At 35.0% G+C, this 25214-nt stretch overlaps 4 protein-coding genes across 8 annotated transcripts; all 4 read left to right on the top strand.

The window, feature by feature from the left end:
• The first annotated feature begins 1407 nt into the window (after nt 1-1407).
• On the top strand, nt 1408-6758 carry LOC131020623 (transcription factor UNE10-like). Its single transcript, XM_057949553.1, has 6 exons — nt 1408-1665; nt 1783-2398; nt 2904-3002; nt 4453-4518; nt 5562-5921; nt 6442-6758. Exons 1-6 carry the CDS (start codon nt 1610-1612, stop codon nt 6526-6528), a joined length of 1284 nt encoding a protein of 427 aa, XP_057805536.1. The 5' UTR covers nt 1408-1609; the 3' UTR covers nt 6529-6758.
• Nucleotides 6759-10401: 3643 nt separating this feature from the next.
• LOC131020622 (uncharacterized) lies at nt 10402-15243 on the top strand. 3 transcript variants are annotated; one of them, XM_057949551.1, is made up of 13 exons: nt 10402-10452; nt 10654-10759; nt 10851-10982; nt 11136-11267; nt 11336-11467; nt 11578-11658; nt 11753-11994; nt 12087-12290; nt 12388-12480; nt 13116-13217; nt 13314-13679; nt 13766-13999; nt 14997-15243. In XM_057949551.1, the coding sequence occupies exons 1-13, from the start codon at nt 10417-10419 to the stop codon at nt 15021-15023; spliced, it is 1887 nt and encodes a 628-aa protein (XP_057805534.1). In that variant the 5' UTR covers nt 10402-10416; the 3' UTR covers nt 15024-15243. The 3 variants fall into 3 exon arrangements, with proteins under 3 accessions (XP_057805534.1, XP_057805533.1, XP_057805535.1); XM_057949550.1 differs by having other exon boundaries at nt 11750-11994; XM_057949552.1 differs by lacking the exon at nt 10402-10452 and having other exon boundaries at nt 10488-10759; nt 11750-11994.
• A 4207-nt stretch (nt 15244-19450) lies between these two features.
• LOC131020621 (F-box protein At5g51370-like) lies at nt 19451-22410 on the top strand. Of its 2 annotated transcripts, none has more exons than XM_057949549.1 (2): nt 19451-20937; nt 21752-22410. In XM_057949549.1, exons 1-2 carry the CDS (start codon nt 19709-19711, stop codon nt 22017-22019), a joined length of 1497 nt encoding a protein of 498 aa, XP_057805532.1. In that variant the 5' UTR covers nt 19451-19708; the 3' UTR covers nt 22020-22410. The 2 variants fall into 2 exon arrangements, with proteins under 2 accessions (XP_057805532.1, XP_057805530.1); XM_057949547.1 differs by having other exon boundaries at nt 21749-22410.
• Nucleotides 22411-23065: 655 nt separating this feature from the next.
• Nucleotides 23066-25059, top strand: LOC131020620 (protein transport protein Sec61 subunit beta-like). 2 transcript variants are annotated; one of them, XM_057949546.1, is made up of 3 exons: nt 23066-23219; nt 23362-23504; nt 24589-25059. In XM_057949546.1, the coding sequence occupies exon 3, from the start codon at nt 24610-24612 to the stop codon at nt 24859-24861; it is 252 nt and encodes an 83-aa protein (XP_057805529.1). In that variant the 5' UTR covers nt 23066-23219; nt 23362-23504; nt 24589-24609; the 3' UTR covers nt 24862-25059. The 2 variants fall into 2 exon arrangements, with proteins under 2 accessions (XP_057805529.1, XP_057805528.1); XM_057949545.1 differs by having other exon boundaries at nt 23069-23219; nt 24608-25059.
• Nucleotides 25060-25214: the final 155 nt, after the last annotated feature.

The raw sequence follows: 25214 nt of genomic DNA, 5'->3' as shown, positions 1-25214 counted from the left end.
AGACTTTCCCGAGGTTGTTTAGGCTGTGCGACGGAAAAGAGGCGCTGGTGAGTGAGCAAGGGGAATGGGATGGAGGAACGTGGGTCTGGAGGGTGAAATGGAGGCGAGAACTCCTTGAAAGAGAAAAGGAGGCGGCCAAAGATCTCTTGGAGGCTATTTCTACTTTGCTTCCTGTTGCAGGTAAGGAAGACGCTTGGATCTGGAAACCTTCAAAGAACGGCGAGTTCTCCACAAAGTCAGCGTATGCTACCGCCAAAGCAGCAAAGCCGCAGAACAACAACATCAACACCTCTACTGAGATGCTCAAGAATGTTTGGGAGACCCCAGCAACACACAAAGTTAAAATCACGACTTGGAGATTGGTGAGGAACAGATTACCAACTTGTGATAATCTGAGAAGAAGAAACATCCAGATCGATGGAGTTGAGGCATGGTGCAACGCGTGCTGTTCCAATCTCGAATCCAGTAATCACCTCTTCATTGAATGTCCGAAAGCTGATGCGGTGTGGTCCGGAATTCAACAATGGGTGGGTGCCTGCGGACCTAGACCGAAGGACATCGTCGGACACCTCGAGACCTTTGCAAATCTGGGACAGAAGAAGCACAAGAAGATTCTCACGGCAGTGTGGATGTGCACCGTGTGGCTACTTTGGAAGAACCGAAATGAAAGTCGGTTTGACGGGAAGCAATGGGATATCCAGAGTTTGTGCCGTGAAGTTAAGGTTAAACTTTGGTGTTGGATTAAAATCTTCAAGTTTTGTAACGTTGTTGCTAGTTTCGATTCTTGGATGTCGAGTAGGCTGATTGCTGATGTCCTGTAATTTTCGGCACTCCTGGTGCCTTCTTTTTGGTTCTGAATAAAATCTTCTTTTCCGATCAAAAAAAAAAATGTGTGATGTTTTGGGCGATAAAAGTATAAGACTCTAATTCTGTTCACACGTATTTAACCAATTTTTTTAAAACTTGTATCATTCTAAAATGAAAATGCATTTAAAAGACGGATCAGAGAGACTATAAGGTAATTTTCTTTGTTTATATTGTAATCTATTAATCTCGAATCGAAAAATTTAAGCATGTACATACTACCTTTCGAAGAAATTGATTAGCATATATAATAAATTTGTTGTTATAGTTAATACTACAATACTCCTATATATGGTGATTCAAATTTTCCAATTTAATGGTCGTAGAAAAAAACATCTTACCAACTAAGTTACACTTCATTATCATAATCAGTACGATCTTTTGACATTGTACATAACATTAACAAATATACGAAGGAAATTATGAGATGACGCACATTGTCGAAACGTAATTAATTTAATTTATAAATTAATAAATTATAATTAACTAGGCTTCATTTGAACTCCATATTTTGGTGTCCAATGAGCAATTGAGCATCGATAAATATCACTTTCAAATTATGCTGTTTCTTATCTTATATGAATCATAAATGCCGTCGAATCCTTTCTCACTCCACACCCACATCCACATATATTCAAACTCAATAATCTAAACTGGATATATATGTATTATTATGTTACATACCAAATCTAGAAATAAAAATAAAAATAAAATTAAAAAAAAAAGTTTGTAGAGAGACGTCGAAATGAATCAATGCGCCCGACCTAAATCATCCAATTCTTTCGCTACAGATGCGCCCTCGTAATTCCCACACCATTTTATTTCTCTCAATCTCTCTTGTTTTTCACGAATTCAATGATTAAAAATTTCAATATTTTGTGACACAATTTTTTTTATATATATTTTTTTGAACTACAGATTGGACTACGAAGTGGCGGAGCTAACATGGGAAAACGGGCATCTCGCCGCGTACGGCCTCGGCGCGCCGCGCGCGGCGAGCAAGCACGCCGTCGGCGGCGCGTGGGAAGATCCATGCGCCGCCGACACGCTGGAGTCCATAGTCGACCAAGCCACCTGCCTCCCCCACGCCAAATCCGCGGCGGGGAAGCTGGTGCCTTGGCTCGACCACGGCGGCGGCTCCGTCAACAAAGCCGCCTCCGCCGCCGCCGCCAGCATGGACGCCCTCGTGCCGTGCAGCAACAGCTGCCGGAACGACAACCAGGAGAACTCCACGCAGGTCCCGGGCATCGGCGCGTGCACGGTGGGGTCGTGCAGCGGCGCCGCCGGCACGGACGGCTGCTTGGCTCGTGCGGGGAGAGGTTTCTGCACGAGCTACACGAGCGGGAGCCCGAGCGACACGTGCGGCGGCGGGAGGGACAGCCAGCAGCTGACGCTCGATTCTTGCGAGAGAGACTTCGGCGGCGGCGGCGTCACGCCTACCTCCCTCTGGTCGCCGGAAAACACCAGCTCCGGCGATGATTACACCAAGACCTCCGGCGAGGACCACGACACCGTTTTTCACAGTAGATCACAGGCATGTACTTAATTTTTTCAAAAATTATTTTCTCGTGATTTATAATTTTTTTTATTTTTTACCCATATTAAAAGCGCGAGCTATATATTTTATCCATTGTAATTGCTCTACTTTTATTTTCTTGCAATTTCCTATTTATTTTACAATTCATCGTTAAAAAAAGAAATATACGTGGATGAAAAGTAAAAAGCATCCACGTTAAAAGCACTAGCAATTTTATCCATATTAAAGTTGCTCAACTTTAATTTAAAGATGTTTGTCGTTGGGGTATATAGTATATTCGTTAAAAAATAGTGCATTTTTAAAATATTGAATCTTGAATCATGAAAAAAAAAATTGTGCATTTTTTGAAAAACAAAAAAATGTTTGATTTTTTTTCCTGTTTGTTTTATAAAATATACATGTAGCTTTGCAGTTGTATAGTTAAAAATTTAAAATATGCGTGCGATTTATTTAAAAAATAAATAAACAAATACAATATTAATGTAATTTTATTTCATTGCAGAGGCAGGCAGGAAAAAAAGGCAACAGAAAATTGGGAATAGGGAAATCCTCAATTTCAGCTAAAGTTAGGGCAGCTGCTATTCATAACCAGTCTGAGAGAGTAAGTTTTACTGCCCCTTCGTCCCACGAAGCTTGAGCAGTTTTCCATTTCGGATTGTCCAGCGAATTTTGAACAAGCTTTCTTATACGACAAAAAATTTACCTTTATTCACTTTTTCACCTTTTTATCTACCACACTTAATACATAAAATACCAACTTCTTAAAATTCGTGCCGAAAAGAGGTTGCTCAAGCTTGGTGGGACGGAGGTAGTATCTTTTTCCCCTTCATCTTGTTATATTTAGGACTGGGAATTGGGTCGGAATCGGGTACCCTACCCGAAAAAATCGGGTACCCGATCCTGGATAAGGCCAAAACCCTATACTCGATCCCGAACTCGAAAAAAAATCGGATACACTAATACCCGACTTGGGTACCCGAGTCAGGTATTCGGGTACTCTAAATTATCCGGTAAAAATTGCATCTTTCAAGTCAAACTGTGAAAATTGGGTATTTCGGGTATTAGGGTACCCGAATTACCCGATTTAGCTTAATCGGGTAATAGGGTACCCTAATACCCGAAAATACCCTCTCTTTTTTTAATCGAAAATAATTTTAAAATATACTCCCTCCGTCCCGCCCAAGATGCTACATATTCCTTTTTGGGCCGTCCCAACGAAGATGCTACATTTCTATATTTGGCAAAAATAAGGAATTTTAAACATTTAATTAACACAAATTAAATATTTCTTTATTACATTCTCTCTCCTACTTTATCACTTTATTACATTCTCTTTCTTACTTTATCACGTTATTACTTTCCCTCTCCTACTTTATCACTTTATTATTACACACTTAAAACATTAATCTACAACTCCTTAAATACCGTGCCGAAAAGCAAATGTAGCGTCTTGGCCGGGACGGAGGGAGTATATATTAAAAGGACTACTGGACTAGGGTCTGAAAGATTGAAAGTTGTGATTCAAACTTAATTTCAGCTTTTATTTTTAATTAAATTAATTAAATAATTTTAAAATATATATATTAAAATTTCGGGTATTCGGGTATACCCGATACCCGAGTTTTTGCACCCTAAACTACCCGATCCCAAACCCAACCCCGAATTTTTCGGGTATATGGTACCCGATACTCGATTTTTTCGGGTCGAGTAATCGGGTACCCTATACCCGAACCCTATCTCCCACCCCTAGTTATATTTACAAATTTGAGATTTCTATTTCTTTCCGTATTTAAATTTTTATATATTAGTTTTAGTTGGAATTAAATTGTGTGCGTGTATTTGGAAGATTTTGATTCGTGCTCTCGTGTATCCATATTCAACATATAGATCCAATTTTAATGTATAAAAAAAGTACACGTACTGTCTCAATTTTTAAAAATGTAGTGCTATAAATTTTCCTTTATTTAGGTTACCTGCTAATAAAATAAAAATAATATATATGTATATGTATATATATGCGTGGACTTATGGTGTTCATTAATTTATTCCAGAGAAGAAGGGACAAAATTAATGAAAGAATGAAGACATTGCAGAAGTTGGTCCCCAATTCCAGCAAGGTATGAAAGCTTGGACTATCAAACTCAATAAGTATATAATTATCCGTTTGGGGCAAAAATTTAAACATTGAATGGATAAGGAGGCGTTTGATTTGGTGAATGAGATATATAAGATTGATAGGATTTGAGGTCTAATTAAATAATTCACCTAATTTTAAAGTGATAAATAATTATCACTCATATAAATGATTAGATGCGGATCAAATTATCAATCAACGATTCAATCATGCAAACCAAACAATTTATTAGGATGGATTATTTTATCATTCAAACCAAACGCCACCTAAGCCGCCTGAAAGTACAACGCTACAGACAACAAAGTTGTGAGAATCGGAACAACAAATAGTGATAGGTTCAGACATAATTTTTTTACGTAATAAGTAATTAAATTGTTTTTGGGAATAAAATTGTATATTATATTAATAAATCAACTTAATTATTAAATTGGAGTATAGATTAGATTAAATTTCCAAACGAATTGAAAATATTATTCAATTTTGACTCTTTAATTAAGTACTATAATACAATTATTATTTGGCGCGCGAGAGAGAGAGTCTTAGTTGGCAATTTGGCATCACAAATAATTTGTACACGACAAAAATTTAGTTCAGATTGTGTTCCTACTTCTTAGCTTCTTTGAACTGAAACTACAATTATTATTATTTTTTTAAAAATGAATGATTAGTTCCTACCACGTTTTTTTATTGAACTGAAACTGAGTGGCTAAATTCTTTCCCCACCATTTACGAATATTTTTATTTAATAAAACTTGATCATTACGTTCTTAATTACATGTAAATAAATGTGTTTTTTTTGGCACTCCCTTGATAATTAGACTTTTGTGATTCTGAAATACACTGTAACTGCGTATTTTATAGGATTTGAATCTTGATTAAAATATGTAGATATTTATATATTGAATATAAACAATTCATAATTTTTACATTAAATGAATTTTTTTTATTAGACATTATGCTGTAATTTAAAATATCCAAATTAGGTATACTAATTAATTTTTTTATATTGATTGTTACTTATCGCAGACGGACAAAGCATCCATGTTGGATGAAGTGATAGATTACATGAAACAATTGCAAGCACAAGTTCATATGATTAGTAGGATGAACTTACCATCCATGATGATGCCATTAGCCATGCAACAACAATTTCAAATGTCGATGATGAATCCGGCTATGGGCATGGGTATGGCCATGCCTATGCCGATGCCCATGCATGGAATGGGAGTCATGGACATCAATGCCATCGGCCGTGCCACCGGAATGCCGCCCATGATGCCGCAGCCCGCAGCCGCCGCCGCATTCATGCCGATGCCCTCGTGGGACGTCCAGCCTCCACCGCTCACGCCCGACTTCTTATCCAACTTCTTTGCCACGCAGTCGCAAGTAAGCCATTTATATGAGATGATATCCAGTGTTCTATAATTTTATGTGTGCCAGTGTATCCCGTGCTTATATCCATTATTTTAAAAATATTTTTTATAAAAATGAAATTTATTATAATACCTATAAATTATATTTAATTTTTATTTTAAAAAAAAAATTAAAAATATATACCATGACTTTGAATTTATCAACCTATTATTAGCTAATAAAATTGAAATTAAATGATAAAAAATAAATATGTACCCTAGATTGATGGAATAAACCCTAGCTAATAATCACAAAATTAAACTAAAGCATACAAAGTTGAAATTGAAGAAAAAATATATATAAAAAAATAAACAAAATTGAAAGTGGAATACAAAGTGAGACATAAAGTGTGGTACACTGAATCTCATTCTCATTTATATACGCGATTAAGTCACCACAAAAGAAAATTAAAAAAGATATATATATATATATATATATATATATATATTTATCTATTTTTTAAATAAAAAAGATTAATTAATTGTTATTGCAGCCAATGACGGTCGACGGTTACACTAGACTGGCAGCTTTGTATCAGCAATTTCAACAAACGTCTGCAGGGAGTGGCTCAAAGAAATGATTTGGAAAATGTTGAATTATGGAAAATAATTAATAGCTAGATAGCTGATCAAACTATTTTGTGAGGTTTGTTTCATGTTTAAATCGGGTTTGTTTTACATCGACTTTGGTAAAGTTATATTGTTAATGTAGGAGTTAATTAGACTAGTATGGAGCATGAGATGAGACTAGTAATATGTTTGATTGATATGTATTTTATTATATAATATATAAATATTATGTGTGATAAAATATGTGTTGAAATATTTGTAGTATGTGATTCATTATTTGATAGGGTGTATATATAACTAATATTTGTAATAATTATAATTTATATACTGCTTAAGAGTTGGTATACAGAATTTACTTTTTTCGTTTCATAAGAGAGTATCACTTGATGGGTGACACATATTTGGTAGATACTATGTAAGGTCATGTTTTAAAATCAAAATATAGAACAAACGAAAATTAAAAAAAGTGATATTCTTATGGAACAGAAGAAGTATAAATTTATATTAGAAGATTTTTGTTCGAATGACGACTCTACTAGCAATAATATTTTTTAAAATGCATTTCTTTTTCGTAAATCATTAGAGCATCAACAACGGCGGGTGCAATGGCGGGATCGAGCCCGGCCTATCGCACCCGCCAGCGTTGCCGAACCCGGGAGTGATGGAGAGGGAGCAAGCGGGCACACCGGGTGCGAAGGAGGGGCGGTGGCAACACGCGCCCCTTTTCAAGCAAAAAAAAAAACAAAATTAAATCCATTGTACCCAAGTGGGTGCAATACCATTGCTGGAATGAGTGCAATAGAAGTGGGGACCATTTCTATTGCATCAGCCACCAAACAAAGCCCACGGTTTTTGATGCTCTTAATAGGTCGTCATGCACAAGACGGCCACATCGCACGTTTTTGCCTTGTTTCATACGTTTAGTAGATTTATTCAATATGCTAATTAATAAAAGGGATAGTTCAATTTAATGGATTTGATACATAAAATTCATAATAATAGAATGTGATTAAATAACTAATTTACTTTTTTTTTTAATCGGATAAAGTTATGTTAGATGTTAACAATAGTTCACCAAACACTCCAAGAATTCACCAAGTCCACCTTATCTCTCCAATCACCAAATTCGCTCTCAAATGGGATCGAACCCGGGTCTCATCACTTAAGTGAGGACCCGGTGGCCAGGTGAGCTAAGCCCCCTGGTTTAAATAACTAATTTACTATTTTAGAGTGATATATAATCATTGAAGGTAGTGATCCATTAATAAAATTACATATGATTAGTTTTATAATAGGTTGTTGGATTGAATCGACACGATTCTACATTTAATTTTGAGAAAGTGTCATAGGTAGGTTTAGTCGTGGCATATGAGTTTTGAACTATCCCAATGATAAAAGTAATCACAATCAAGAGCCAATTCAATTTCAAATGATTAAAGTGCGATACAAATTATTCATTACAAATTCAATTATATAAAATAAATATTTAAAATTTAATCAAATAAATTAATTTGTCAATCATATCTTCTCATCTCACCCACCAAATAATATCTCAAAAAAAAAAAAAAAAGGATTACTTGCAAGTTGCAAGTTTTGAATATAGTGGCCCAGGCCCATTAGAAATTTGTTGCTTGTTAGTATAATATTATAAATTATAGAAATCGCAAAATTAACGCAGATTTGGGCCATGAGGCATGTAAAAGACCACATCAATCAATTCTATAAATAAAAATGAAGTTTCGGTCAATGGAATTTTCAATCTAATTAGTATAATATTAATCGCCAAAAATGTATATAATATATAATTATTTTATATTTTGTTCCCTCGAGCTAATCTTCACTTGAGTATTTATTTCGAATTGTATTGTTGCATTGTTGAATTTTGTGTATTTTCTTTAGATTTGAAAATGAGTTTGTTGTGTAAAATTACAAATTATGCATTCTTATTGTTTTCGTTATAAATTTTATGATTTTCGTGTTGTTATCGTGCGTTCAAGTTTAAGTTTTAATCGCATCGTATCAACAGAACGATATTGTGTTGTGTTCGAGTTTGAACAATTCATGTTTGAATTGAACATTTCCTAACATGTCGATTTAGGTTTAATTTTAATAGATTGTATCGTTGTGAAATTGACTCAATAACAATTCGACCCGCACGATTCGTGAGCCCTATATTTTAATATAATACTCCCTCTGTCTCGTAAGTGTGCATCACATTTTTTATTTTCGTCTGTCCCAGAAAAATGTATCACTTTCATTTTGGGACGTGGCCTCACTTTCTCCTTTTAACCACAACCACTCATTTTTACATAATTTCACAATCAATTCAACCACAACCACTTATTTCCACTCAACGTACTCCCTCCGTCAAATAAGTTCATCTTTTTCATTTTTGGGACGTCCCCTAAATAAGTTTCACTACAACAAAAATGATATATTGAGACACTTATTTGGAGGCATTTTTTTTTAAGTGTCTCTAAATTATTTTTTGAGACAATTGATAAATACTAATTACATGTAGAGACGGATAATATTTAAGTTTCACTAATTAATTGAAAATTTTTGGAGGACGCGCGTTTCTTCTATTTTTCACATTTTGGCGGACTTTCTTCCTCAATCCAATTTCACTCAAACTCTTCCAATTTTCATATCACTCATTCTTCTCTCCCGTGAAACATTCATCAATCTCCAATTTCATATCATCAAAATACTCAAAAATCTGAAATCCATATTGCCACCGCTGCAGCGTCGTCATCGCCGAGCCGCCGCTGCGCCGTCATCATCGCCGAGCCACTGCTGCGCCGTCATCATCGCCGAGCCACTGCTGCGCCGTCGACATCCTATCGCCGCTGCGCCTTCTGCTCACACCCTCGTCTTGTAGCTAGCGCTGCAACCTCTGTTCTCCCCCCCCCCCAATTTAAGAAGCCTAGGTTTTTATTGAAGTAGTTGAGGTATGTGTGGATTCGAAGGTTGCCTCAACCAATATGCGAAAGAAATTCTAATTACTGCTTATAATTGCTGGAATTTATCATTGATAGAGTGCGTTGCATACATTGGCTTTATATTGGAAACTCTCTAATTTAATTACTTGAAAAGGTATCGCTTGCATTCATCTTAGTTTTTTCCCCACATTAGATTATATTAGTGTTAACTTCATTATGGAAATTGAACAAGAGAATTTAGAGAAGAATCTAGTGGAAAATTTCTGATCGGTAATCTGAAATGGCGGACGAAAGCAAAGCGGAGATACCTGCGACATGGGATGCGTGCCTCGATTTCGGCCTTCGTCGTTTCTTCTACTCTTCGCTCGCCGGCGCCGTCTTCGGCTTCCTTATCTTCCGGAGTCCAGCAACACGTTGGGCATCTATAGCTTTTGGTGCTGGAGTGGGAATAGGTTCGGCATACTCAGAGTGCTCTCACCTCTAATATATTCGACACCCCTCTGCCTGAGGCTGAGGAGTGAAGTTTTGTGTCAATGGTGTATTTCCAAGACCATTTGACCACTAAATCTCAAACTGTGATGCATCACATAATTGTTGTTAATTCCATCACTTTTTACTCTCTCTCTCATATTGCTAGGGCAATGCTCTTTTCTCCATATGCGAGTTTTTATTGAAAGTTTGTAACTATAAAAAATAACAGTCTGTAGTATGCCATGGAATTCATTACAACTTGAAATTATAATCTGTGTTTTTATATTTGTGCCTTCACTTGGAATCTTGATGTTGGAGGTGAATAATGAAAAAATATATTCTTATCAATTATTTTTCTCCAATTCATTTGTTCTAAACAATAATCATATTTGCAGGCCTATCACTTGGGGTTCTAAACCTTGGAATAGTTATTCTTATTAAGCTGTTTTTTCTTTATTTTTTAGCTGATGCATTATTTTTTAATTCATGCAGTTTCGAGCTTCCTTCAATCCAAACTTCATTGTGAGTTTTCTATATATTTGTTGGCTCTTAAATCTTTTGATAAAATGCTTATAGTTTGAGTTATGATATGAGCTTTTTTCATTGTATTTGGATATGCTATGATTTTCTATTCCTTGTTTTTGTTATTATTTGTCTAGTCATATTACATTTGTTTGTTTGTTTTTTGTTTTTTTTTTTTGCAATATATGTTGATACATGAAGATTATGGCGCCAAACACGAAATCTCATGGAAATCGTGGAAGACATTCAAGGCGTGCACAAAATGACAGCCCTGATTCCGTTGATGATTTAACTGATACCCAATTAGGTAAACTTATTTCTTTATTTATTAATGTTTTCTTATTTTATTTAACGTATTTGATTACTAGTTTGAAATACGATCTCATTGACGTCTGTAGGCCTAGATCATATTGAAAGACCCGCTAATATGCAACTAAGAAAACCTCGTACTAATAGAGGTTGGCATCAAAGGAGTGAGCAAAACAATGACATCCTTGATTCATTGAATGACTCATCCGAGCGTGAGATAGGTTGAATTAATACGTTTAGTTAGTCTTATTTTATTTAACATGTCTTATTATTATTATTATTATTATTATTATTATTATTATTATTATTATTATTATTATTATTATTATTATTATTATTATTATTATTATTATTATCTAATTGATGTTGTGTAGGCTTAGATCATATTGAAAGGAGCGCGGACATTCAAGTAAGAAAACCTCGTACCAATAGAGGTTGGCATCAAAGGACTGGGCAAGAAAATTACATCATTGGTTCATTGAATGACTCATCCGAGCGTGAAATAGGTTGAATTAATACTTTTATTTAGTCTTATTATTATAATAATAATAATTATCTAATTGATGTTGTGTAGGCTTAGATCATATTGAAAGGAGTGCGGACATTCAAGTAAGAAAACCTCGTACCAATAGAGGTAGGCGTCAAAGGACTGGGCAAAATAATGACATCATTGGTTCATTGAATGACTCATCTGAGCGTGAGATAGGTTGAATTAATACTTTATTCATTAAATGTTATTGCCATCACATTTTAGCATTATAAATCTCTGACATTTTTTTGAAAATAATCACATTTATGTGGTTTTATTAAGTGCAGTCCAAAACACATCTGAAAATGTCCAAGAAGTTGGTTGCAGAACAAGCAAAAATAACTCTGAGAATGTCACAACTGAGTTGGGTCAGTCTTTATTAATTTATATTAGTGATCAATTCATATTACTAAGTTATTTTAAGGTTTAATGATCGATGAACATGGCATATTTTTATAGTAGATGGCGGCAATAAGAAAAAGAGGGCAAGAGGACCAACGTGCATGCCAAAAGTTTGGGGCCTAAATAAAAATTTTAATGTTTCTTTCAATGAGCTCGGGCAACCTAATGATCGGAAGCAAACAAGCACGCTAGCTCATTTTTTAGGTACTATTGCAAGAAATGGATCATTCTGCCCACTGCATTATACTGATTGGAGATTGATGCCAAACTCATATAAGGAAGACATGCTTAGAGAAGTGAAGGTTGTTGAATTTAAGGTTTCTTATTTATTTTTTAATAGTTTGTATATTATATTTATTAAAGTATAACTCAATTTTCCTTTTCTTTTTTGAAGTCGAGGTTTACTATGCGAGCTGGCAGTGACAGTTTTATACTACAATCAATTAACCATAAGTGGAGGAATTGGAAGTGTCAATTGAAGAGTTTGAACTTTGACCCAAGTGTATCTATTGAAGAACAATTGCTGACAGTACCAGAGAGGGTAAATGCACATCAATATAAGAAACTACTTGATCATTGGAATACCGACAAAGCACAGGTAAAATGACACTTAATTTATATATCATATTTATTTTTTATTTTAAATCTTGTTTTCATTAATTTTTTCATGACATTTTTTTTATCGACTAATTCAGGAACATAGTGAAAAGAACAAAGAAGCTCGTGCTAAGTTGGAGATTCCTCATCGAATGGGAAAAAGAAGTTATGCAGTTATGGCAGAAGTAATGGTAATATTGAATCTTTAAACTATTTAGTAATGTGTATATGTATGTATCATAAAACTGTTGGTAATAGTGGCTGGGCATAAGAAAAACAAAAGATGAATCAATGAATAAAATTCCACAATGTTTCTGTTAATATATAACTATATTACTTCGAGATCAGTTCAATATTTTAGTCTTTGGGCGTGTGTATCTATGTTTTTTCCATTTGTACTGTGGAAATTGGAATTGTTCTATACTTTGCGATGCATTATAATTGTAGTATGAATATAAAAATGAGGCTAGGTTGTTTAAGTACACATGTAACATGTTTCCTATTTAGACGAAGCATAATCACTAGAAATCAAGAAACTAATTTCTACTCTACATCTATATTAACTCTCTAATTTCAGAAAATTCACTTATTCTATTGTATATAAACTGACACCATTCTCAAGTTGGGGCATGTATATTTACTAGACCCAACTCGCTAATAATTCCATCAGAGCTTGGCTTGAACAACCCTTTTGTTTCAAACTTTACTTACTGATACTTTATGTAAATTTTTTATTTCAATTCTTTTTGCAACATGTTTCTTGCTGTCATGCCTTTTTGTCTTTAGAAATGTTACTTTCGAATTCTAATAGCTTAAAATATTGTAGTATGAAGAATTGGGAAGACATCCCACAAGAGCAGAGTTATTTGAAAAGTGTTGTTATCCTTCTAATGGTTCTGCTACGAGTGAGACAGTTCGAGAAGCTATTGTAAGTTAACGTGCGCCTTTATAATCTAAGTTTCTTTTAATGTAATCTCATATCTTAAGTAATTGCCAATAATATTTTCTAATTCATGTTTTATAGGAAAAGATGAAAGAGCAATCTAAACAAAACGATGGAAATTTAAGTGATTGTGATGTTGTGCATGATGCTGATGATGCTTTTGCAAAGATATTGGGCAAAGATAAAGATGGACGATTGCGCATGTATGGCATGGGAGTGAAGCCGAGTGATATCTATGGTGGGAGACCAAGTCGTGATGCACTTCATAGAAAATCTATGGAAGACAAAGAAGAAGTGAGAGCACTTAAACAAAAAGTTGAAGAGTTGACAGCTTTGGTGTATAGCAAATCACACTCGGATACACGAATTGAGACACAAAGAGCTCCAGTTTCAACCCACAACAATCGTACTTCATCTAATTCAAGTGGCCGTCCAACTCGTATAAGGGTAATTACAATAAATAGTATTGTTTATTACATCAAGTTTAATATTACATATTTTCAATTATGTAATTCATATGCTCCAAATTTCAGGTTGGAGCCTGCGTGAAATTAAAAAGCCTTGTTAATTTGAATGAAATTGTTGCAATTGGCATTGTGAAAGAAATAGGAAATGTGTGGCTAAATGGTAGGGACCTTGGGCCCGGAATTTGTGAGGTAATAGTTCAAACAATTTTGAAGAATGAAGAAATGTTGATTTATCCAACAGACCTTCATGAAACAATTGGAGATACTATTGGAGCACCGATCGCTTGGCCTTTATCATTGGTACATTCTAATCTCTAAATTATGAATTGTTCGTTTCTTGTGAATCTAATTGGTGATTTATGTGTTGTTATTTGATTCATATTATATTTTGTTGGTATTTGACGAGCAATGTTGCAATATTTGTGGTACTTGCACCACCTATCTATTGTGTGGGTTTTATGAAAACATCAATGCATGGTTCTTTTCAATTATTTTTCAATAGATTTATTTATACTTTGTTCTAATCCTATAAATTGTGAGCTTTGATTGGTTGATGAGTATGAAATTGAGTCCATCGTGGAAATGTTGAAATGTAGTTAGCACTTAGCTGCATCATTTATGGTCAGAAGCCACATTCTACCTGACCCAACTCTTGCTGGTTTTACATTAGAAGTGGAGTTTGGTGACTTTCTTGTCAAGTGATTTTTAAATAGGTCTTTTTTTCTTAAACAAGATTTTCTGATGAATGCTAACCAACCAATATGATGGGCTCTAATAATGCATTAACAGCTAGGAGAAACCATTAACCTTTTCATTGGGGTTCTGATACATGGGGATCAGGGGATCTTTCTAGTATCAAATTTGTTTGTTTTGCAAAAAAGATCTCTGCTTCAGGATTATATATTATGTTATGTCTAATCTTTTTCAGATACTTTTAAGTTTCTTGAAGTTTGCAAATTAAAATAGAGTAGTATTCTTTATTACATGGCTTAACTTCATATATCCTTTTCCTTTTCAAGTGGCTAAATTTTTATTCTTTGCTTTTGCTCACTTTCCATTTTATTGAGGTTTTGATATGTAATCTACTACTTTCTTAGTTGTTAGTAGAAAATTTATTATAAGCTTTATTTCGCTCTTAGTCACTGATTTAGTCTTCTTTTGTAATTTTGCTATGTTTATGCCTGTGTTGGATTGATGAATGAATACATTATGGCGATAGTTGTGGAGACTGCTATATATATTTGTTTCAACGAGTAAAATTCTGACTATAACTTATTATACTATTTTCTCTATTCAGATAGCTTTGGATGAAGATGAAAATTGATGCAGGAACAAGATCGGAGGACCTTCATGGAGGTGTTATTTTTGCATTTTGTTTTCTTATAGAAGATAGTAAACTTTGTGACTATTTAATTTTTCTTGTTGATGTTGGACATGAATAATAGGATTTTTTAGTTATATCGAGTTGTCATTTGGATTGTTTAGTTATTGAAATGTGGATGATACTATTTATTGATATATCAAAAGAATATATTATGATTGTATTTGTACAGTAAGTGCTTTTATATTTTAAATTATAGATAATAGTGTCTCTAATTTATTTTGATTGTCAAAATAAGTATCTGATGTGTTCATCTTAAGACACATATAAGTGTCCTATAATATTAATCTCGAGGCATAAAATAAATTATAAGGCTATATCTTGTGTCCCAATATTTAAGCAAAAGACACAAATAAGTGCCCCGTAACATTTTTTGGGGACATAAAATAAATTTTGAGCCTACACATTTTTTGTCACGATACTTGATCAAAAGACACATATAAGTGCCCTATAATATTAATCTAGGGACATAAAATTAATTTTGACGGTGCACATTTTGTGTCCCGATACTTAAGCAAAAGACACAAATAAGTGTCCCATAACATTAATTTGGGGACATAAAATGAACTTTAAGATACACATTTTGTGTCCCGATACTTAAGCAAAGGACACAATTAAGTGCCCCAATATACAAATAAGTGCCCCAATATTTCTTTTGAAGGCACAAATAAATATCCCTATAAACTTAACAATAGGATTCGAAATATTTTAAAGGACACTTTTATGTGCCTCTACAAATCAATCTCGGGGCATATTAAATTGTCGGGTAAGCTATTGATATCGGGGCACATAAAAAGTGCCCCCAACCCTATTGGGACACGATACTTGGAGGCACATGTACTAAGTGCCCCGAAAATAAGAAGTGCCCCAATAGAGCACATATTGGGGCACTTTTTGGTGTCTGGAAAGCCATTTTTTGTTGTAGTGTTTATCTTTCTTTCTTTTCATTTTTTGGACAACTACCCCACCACTAATAATAATTTATTTATTCTTACTTTTCACTTTTTCACTATTCTCAATACTAACTAGTATAACACTTTTTCACCTTTTCACCACTCTCAATACTAATTATAACATATTTTTCTCCACTATCAATACACTTTACCATTTTTTCTTAAAACACGTGTCGTCCTCAAAGAGGAACTTATTTTGGGGATGGAGGGAGTATTAATTACCAACTTTTTCTTAAAAATCCGCATCGTCCCATATGTGATACACTCTTATGGAACGAATGAAGTAGTATTTATTCTATAAGAAAAATAAAAAGGTCTTCTTCCCTATCAAAAGTAACGACTTCTCTTTCACAAAAGAAAAACAAAGCAACAACTTCTTGTTGGTATATTATGCTATTTATTTGGTTAACGACTTCTCTTTCACAAAAGAAAAACAAAGCAACAACTTATTGTTGGTATACTATTATGCTATTTATTTGGTTAACCAATAATATGTTTTTATTATTTAAAAAAAACAAATTTTATTGAAAAAAAAGAACCTACATTCGTGGATACGCATAAATCAGCATTTACAAGAATAATGGGGCCCAACCCAACATCGCGTTGAACTATTTTTTGGCTTCACATTGTAATTCATTTATTTTTTTATTAGATATTAACATTTATGTATCTATTTATGTAAATTTATTGTAATTAAATGAATTGAAAGTTTTAGTCTGTGCAATTCAATTTGAATCGATTTTTCAGATTGTAAACTTTAATAACAAACATTATGATATAAGTGGGCCAATTAAAACGGTACGAATAAATAATACAACTATCAAGTTTGTGCAAGGCAACAAGAGACATAAAGATAGTTACAAAATTTGAGTACCTTTTTTTCTTGCCGAGAATAATGCTTTGCCCAAAAACATGATAAGTTGTCAATTACTTTCACGTAAACTCTTTTTGTATTTTATTAGTGGACTTTGTCTTTCATGTTATAAATGCGAATTTCGAAGAATAGATTTCGTTTTATAAGTAACTTTTTGCTTTTTTGGGAAATGGGATTATTAGATTATGTAATATCAAGTATTTGAAGATATGTTTTATTGTATTAATCTTTTCTTTGAATTTATGAGAATTCGCGATAACTATTTTATCGTGTCCAAAAAAGTTTGTTTGATTAATGGAACTAAATCTAAAAGTTCATATACAAAAAATTATTGATTTTTTCCCCCTTAGATTGGAATTGGAGGATGGATTTCATTTTAGACGAGGACTTTTGGATTTGTTTATTCTCAAATTAATTCACGGTGAATAGTATTAATTACAATGTGATCTTTAACGATTTTGTGATCACAATGTGTTGATTTTTTTTTTCCCCGATAAACTTTATAAAAAATGAATTGAATACTTAATCTGTTTATAAAAAATAGTCACTATTTATCAATCTATAAATGATCACTATTTATCATTTTGATATTGCCATAAAAACTAGTCTATTTGTATTAAATCCTTAATATATCAACTTATTATCCTTAATATATCAATTTATTTACCTATTTTATTATATATGAGCCTCTTTATCCACTGACAATAAAATTAATTAATAAAATAACATTTCATCTCCATTCACAATACAATTAATCATTTTTAATAAAATCCGTACAATTCCTTTATAGGAGAATGATAAATAAACAACGTTGTCATACTAAAAAAAAATGGTCGTGGATAAATGAATTCGCTATAAAAATGTGGGCATATGTTGATGTTGTAGTTGCAACATGACCTAATGTGATTTTTAAGAAATATAAAAAAATATATTAATACTCTCTCCGTCCCAACAATAGTGTCTTATAACTTTTGGGCACGGAGATTAAGAAATGTGTAAAAAAATAGATAAAGTGAATTGATAGAAATTATTTAAATATTAGGTATAGAGAGCTGAGAGAATATATTGCCAAAAATGAAACGTGACATTGCTATTGGGATTAGGGCTGAGCATAAACCGAACCGGACCGAAAAAACCGACCGAACCGATCATTTTTGGTTCGGTTCGGTTTTCGGTTCGGTTTTTAGAGTGAAAAACCGACCATGTATCGGTTCGGTTTCGGTTTTGGGATTTTGGTTCGGTTATGAACCGAACCGAACCGATACATGATATATATTATTTATTCTATATTTTTATATTGCATTTACTAAATGTAAAACTAAAACCCTAGAGTATCAAATCCCCCCCAATTTCAAAACATGCTCTGCGGCGCAGCCTGCGCCCTCTTCTCCATTTTGAAACCCTACTATCTCCTCCCTCCCTCCCTCCCTCCCAGCCGGCAGCCGCTCCTCCATTCTCTGACCGGCGACCACCCGCGTCGCCTCCATTCTTCGCGCACGGCAGCACGAGCAGCGGAGCAGACCAGCACGGCAGCGCGAGCAGCGGAGCAGACCAGCACGGCAGCGCGAGCAGACCCGCCGGCAGCCTCCCGCGGGCTGCGTCTGACGTCTCCAGCACGAGCCAGACGGCCCAGATCCGCTGTCCAGGACTCCAGATCGGCTTCTCCTCCGTTGGACCGCCGCTGAAGCCTGACGCAAACCTCCCCCACCACTTTTCTCCCCTCCTACGAATTTGGCAGAGTTACTGTGTTTTTTGAAGAAAAATAGTATCGGTCGGTTCGGTAACCGACCGAAACCGATCGGTTTCCGCCGGTTCGGTTATGGTCGGTTTTCAGGCTCCAGGCGGTTCGGTTCGGTCCGTCTACTACCTATGTCGGTTCGGTTTCGGTTTTTCCAAAATAGGTCGGGTCGGTTCGGTTTTGAACCGATGCTCAGCCCTAATTGGGATGTCCAAGAAAACAAAGTGAGACATTACTATTGGGACGGAAAGAGTAGTATATAATACACGAATTTTTGTGTACATGGGTTCAATAGAAATCTAATTAAACAACATAATCGGACTAGTAATAAAACATTGTTGTTTCATCATAAATAGGTCCCAAAATTTTGGATGATCATTTAAGGCATTTTTTTTCACAGTTTAGATCTTAAAAAACAGTGAGTTCACAAGTGCATTTGAAAGTGCTTATTGCGTGCAAAATCAAAAAATAAAATAAAATTAAAGTTCGTATATTTGAAAGTGCATTTATAATTTAAGTGAAACAAAAAAATATGTAAAAAATCATGTACTTAAGTTCAATAATCCATATATTGGAAAAATAAATAAAAATAATATAAAATAAAACTAGACTCGAAAATCGAGATAATTACAGAGGGTTCCTCGAAGCAGCAAAAGCATTTTGCGTCCCACAAATCTAATCTACTCACGTGTAATAATAGTCTCAAAAGTCATAACTCATCTAAAAAATTAAAAAATAAAAAAATAAATATAAAATAAGTAGTAGTATTAAATAATAATAGACCCATGAGTCATTAATTACCGCAAAAAATTTAACTCTTCAATTTCCTCAGAAGAGAGCAACAAAGAACTAAGAAAGAGAAGTCAAGAGCTCAGCTTCACACACGCACACACGCACCAGCACAAGCGCAAAGCACACTCGCCTATACATACACGGATATGTATGTAAATCCGGCCGCATAGGCTGCTGCATAGCAACGACGTCGTCGGAGTAACCATAATTTCAGCTGATTTACCGGCGATGCGCTTCAATTTTGGCGGCGCCGAAACCCTAACTCTTGAAAATGTCATCCTCACCTCGAAAAGACCCAATCTTTAACCCTAATTCCGGCCCCGGCAACAAGATGCACGACCCGCATCCCAACATTCGGGTTGACCCGGACGAGGCATTGAAACATGCCCTCCTCAAATTGCGCCCGCGCCCCGTTTCGCAATCCGGGTCCACCTCGCCTTACTCCGGGTCCGAACCCGACTCCGACGCGTCAAACCCTAACCCACTCCCCGCCGCCGCCGACTGCACCGCTTTGCTGTCGGATGAGCTGTTGCTGAAAGTGTTGGATAAGATTCTTGACAGGAAGCAGCATATTACGAATTCGTTGGTTTGCAGGAGGTGGTGCGTGCTGTGCGGGAAGCTGGTTAAGTGCATTAGGTTAATTGATTGGGAGTTCTTGGAGTCAGGTAGGTTGAGCTTTCGGTTTCCAAATTTAGAAGATGTTAATTTAGTTCCGGCATGCGTCAAATCTGCGAGAAATTCCGGGATTTTGCTTAGTAATAAGTTAATTGAGGTTCGTTTGAGTTCGGGGGTTTTGGAAAATGGGGAAGGGTTGTTCATTAGGAAAGGGGATGTTTTTGAGTCCAAGGCAATCGATGGAGGGGTGGCGATATTAGCTGAAGGTTGCAAGAATTTGAGGAGAGTAGTGTTGATGAATGTCACTGAAGAAGGGCTAAATTGCTTGGCCAAGGAGTGTGAGTTGTTGCAGGAGATGGAGTTGCACAATTGTGGTGATTTGGCGTTGAGGGGGATCTATAATTGCAAGAATTTGCAGATTTTGAAATTGAATGGAAACATAAATGGTGTTTATGATTCTGTGGTTTCTGATATTGGACTGACTATACTGGCACAGGGTTGCAGCCGGCTAGTGAAGCTCGAGTTAGTGGGATGTGAGGGGAGTTATGATGGTATTAAGGCGATCGGGCAGTGTTGCCAGATGTTAGAGGAGTTAACAATATGTAATCATAGGATTGAAGGGGGGTGGTTGTCGGCCTTGTCATACTGTCGGAACTTGAAGAGTTTGAGTTTCCAGTCGTGTAAGAATATTGACGAACATCCTGGACTAGATGAGCATTTAGGATCATGTATGATGCTCGAGGAGTTGCATTTGAGGAAGTGTCAAATGCGAGACAAGAAGGGTGTAAAGGCGTTGTTTGTAGTGTGTCGAAGGATCAGAGAGCTGGTTCTTGAGGACTGTTGGGGATTGGACGACAGTATCTTTGCTGCTGCCACTACTTTTAGGTATAAAACTAACTCTTGCTTTTCTTTCCTAAGGTTGAATGTGCTTGTTCCTGCAATTGTTATGTTGGGGAATTGCTTTATATTGCGCTTTATTCATATATTTAGTAATGGCATTTACTATCTTCAGACATTTTGGCTTGCAAACTGCTATGGACAAAATAACTAGAATTCAATATCTGCCTGCATTGAAGAAACAGAGAAGTGATGGAATTTTACTTTATTGCTCATCCTTTTCTGAATGTCCAGTTGGGCGAAATTGAATTTGCTTATGAAATATGCATGCTTTTGGTGACAATTTGTCGCGACATGCAGCTTGAACTGAATTTTGTCAATTGATATTCCTTTGAGTTTAACAGGATAAGGATATATCCTACATTATTCTGAAATCATAATATGCTTGTCAGGATATAGTAAGAAACTTATTGTCTAGCAAAACTTCCTAAAACTTAACCATTCTTCTACTAAAAGCATCACTTGCTGATTAATACTAATTAGCAATTAATGACAGCTTCTACGGAGCGTGCTCATCTTATGCATATAGACACACTGTGAATTTATCTTAGCCATCTAATGAAAAACATTTGCAGTGAGCCAGTGACTGCATAATTGATTTTTTCCGTAATGAAGTTAGGAGTTAAACATTGCATTTCACCAAGTCAAAATTGAGGAAGGTCTAACCCAAAATTGTGTCGGTGATGATAGAGTTACCTTCGAAGAAGATACTTTGTGGAAAAATACTCTTTTTACTGAAACAGTTGGTAATTGACTGAAATGTGAATGTTTAATGCATTCTCATTCTAATTTCTAACAGCAGGAGCATAAGATCTCTCTCGCTGGAAGGATGCTCGTTACTGACAACACAAGGACTAGAATCAGTAGTTCTTTCTTGGAAGGAGCTCGATAGGCTTAGAGTAGTTTCGTGTAACAATATTAAAGACAGCGAAATAACTGCAGAACTAGCAACCTTATTTTCCATTCTCAAAGAGTTGAAGTGGCAGCCGGATTCCCGGTCAATGCTGTCTGCTAGCCTCGCTGGTACAGGTATTGGGCAGAAAGGCAGTAGATCTCTGAGATGGAAGTGACGACAAGCGATGCTGATCCAAACCATGACTCCACACATATGTGCTTGTATCCCATTTTGTTTGAGTGTATCGGATACAGCTTTTTCAGGTGGAGTCGACGATTTTGGGCTGTCAAACATTCTCTCTGTAAACTTGTTTAGCCTCTTTAATCTTATACAGCTTCTACCCCTTATGATGTATTTTCTCATTGATAGTGTAGGTGTGGAGAAGCTGCAGTTTTAGTGATGACTTTAGATGCAGACACAAACTTTAGAAGCATAGTCCATGAAAACAGTTGTGGTGGCAGAGCTTCTTGTATTTGTTACACAGCAATTTGCTATTCAAGCTGTATTATTATGAAGTCTTCTTATAGTCTATAGATGAATAATAGTCATTGTTTTGTTGTTGCCAAGATGTGATTCTTGATCCCATGTGTAATTATTAGACAGTGTCTCTTGCAAATCTTGATTTCTGTGGTGTCTCATTTTAAATAATAGCCAGTAGATGATAAACTTTGGTGGTTTTTCAGTATAAAGATGTCACAATATTATCAGTTTAGAAAAGGTATGTGGAGTGTTGAAATTGTTTATGAAGGAAAAGTAAAAAAAATACTTATATTTGATTCCATCAATAAGTTCTTCTCAACTACTCTTGATTAAAAATAGCCTTCCCCCAAAAGATAATAATAATAATAATAATAATAATAATAATAATAATAATAATAATAATAATAATAATAATAATAATAATAATAATAAAGATTTGATTTTTTACATAAATTGTAGTCAATTAAGCCCTTTTTTCACATATTTTAATTGTTACTCCCTCCGTCCCACTCCAATAGGCTCAGTTTTCTTTTTGGGTTGTCCCACTCCAATAGGCTCAATTTCCTTTTTAGGTAAAAAAATTGTACTTAATTGGTGTGGACCACACCACTTTACTACCACTTTTCTACTAAAAAGTAAGTTTTCTTAATCTCCGTGCCCAAATGAAGTGAGCCTATTGGAGTGGGACGGAGGGAGTATTAAAGATGTTTCATACTTTTTGTTTTTGCACCTTCATAATAGTAACCATTATAATTAGTTTCCTAATATTTTTCGAAAACAATGTAAGTTTCCTAGTAGGATTTAGAATCAAGACTCCCTTATAAATACTACTTGAATCTTGAAAACTTTTTCATCTTGTTATCAAATAACCAAAATTTAGCATCAAAATCGCCAGGTAATTATTCCCCCCTTTTTTTTTCCCTCTTCTTATGATTTAAATAAAATTACATGAATTTAAGTCACTTTAATTTTGAAATTTCATAGTTTTCACTTTCGCTCGATTTAATTGAAAATATTTTCTATTACATTCTTTTCAGATTCGAATAATTTCCGACAATAAGGGCCCTATATATAGCGGTTGAATATTCACATGCACTCCTACAATTTCCGATCTGAAATTCGCAAACCCTAGAGAGAAAACCCCCAATTCGACTATTTCTTCGTCTTCAACTTGCAAAAGGTCAGCTCTTAAGAATTCCTTGCGCAGATCTTGTTTTATCTTACAACAATATTCGTTGAAATATTGTTCCGTGCTGTGGATTTTAAATTATTGACTGGATACAATTCAGCAATTCATCTATCTGGTTTTTCTGATGATATACTTTTGTTAGATCTGTTTTTTTATTTAAAGATTGTTGAACTGCATCGATCTATATAATTTGTTTCTCAACTCTGAAGTTGGGATTCTGGTATTTAATGGTAAATCCGTGTTGAATTTGTTGCCTTTACTTTACACCATTATTTGGTGATGTGATTGATCTTTTAGTTTTTTCATGTCAAATAGTTGAACACTGGTTTCCTCCTTTCAATTCGTCTCAGAATCTATATAATATACATTCCTTAGAAGTAGTTTTTTAGGCCACCATTCATGAGAATGAGACAGGAAGCCCAATTCAGCTTCACAAACATGATAATTGTATTGATTTTGTTCTTTGTAGGAAACCATGAATTTCTGTGAATAAAATCTTTAATGGCAGTGTTGAAGCATGTTAATGTTGTCTTGTTTATATGTGTCCTTGTGTAGTCATTTGGGTCCCTATTAAATACTAATGAAGCTTGATCTGGGATTTATCAAACATCTAGGTGTTTTTAATTTAGGTTCTTTTATCCGTTAGGTCGATCCTTCTCGTCACAAGAGAATTTATAAGCAGTTACAACAACCAAGCAACGAACAATGATCATATGTGTGTACTTCTTGACATACCTCTCTCAATAGACAGAATTTCTCATGATGCATTTGGTGTCATGCTTTGTTCAGTTCTTGGGTTTTCAAAATGTTTTCGAAGATATGCAATTTGCTTCTGTGTATAGTGATGTAACTTTTACAATTTTGTGTATGCTCCACTTCATTGGCGTATGTTCTAGGCAGTGCCCAAAAATGCATCTAATGCGTCTGCTTGCTTGATACTTTAAATATTCCTTGGCACATCATTGTTTTTCGTTTATCTCATTTACATACTCTATATTTCCTCCTCTTCATGGCATCAATTCTTGAATGGTCTTATCGGTTCTTGTTTGAACTTTGCCCGTGTTTGGTTCTGAAGGTTGAGATTTTGGGTGCAGAAATGGCAGGTGGAGCTGCGCCTGAACGAGGAACTGCTGCAGCTGCTGCGGCTAATCTTCGTAGGAGAAGAACAGGTGGAGGTGGAGGTGGAGCTGCTGGTGGAACTAGTGGAACCATGCTCCAATTCTATACCGATGATGCCCCAGGGCTTAAAATTTCTCCCAACGTCGTTCTTGTGATGAGCATCGGTTTCATAGCTTTTGTTGCTATACTTCACGTCGTGGGCAAGCTCTACTTTGTCCGCAGAGATTAGACTATGTTGTTCGTTTACTATGTTGTTCGTTTACATACTGAATTCTGGATATGGAAGATAATACTTTTTTTTTCTTGTTATTTTATATTGGTGAACTTTTAGAACAATCAAACAGAAAGCATGTCTTATTATTGTCAAATTCCTTTGTTGGTTGATCGTGATATTAAGATAGCAGATGAGATTTGATTGTCTTGCTTATATTCTTGGGCTGTGTTTACTTTGTGTGATAGATGAAATTGATAAAATATATGATTTAAAATATGAAAGATTAGATGATCAAACAAGTTTAAAATTAATTAATTTATTAATTATGCTAACCAAAACAAACAGTATTTAAATATAAACAAACTGCA

The sequence above is a fragment of the Salvia miltiorrhiza genome, chromosome 4, assembly GCF_028751815.1.
Source record: "Salvia miltiorrhiza cultivar Shanhuang (shh) chromosome 4, IMPLAD_Smil_shh, whole genome shotgun sequence".
Lineage (NCBI taxonomy): Eukaryota > Viridiplantae > Streptophyta > Magnoliopsida > Lamiales > Lamiaceae > Salvia > Salvia miltiorrhiza.
The sequence above is the reverse complement of the archived record's forward strand: the minus strand, read 5'-3'. Positions and strand labels throughout refer to the sequence as shown.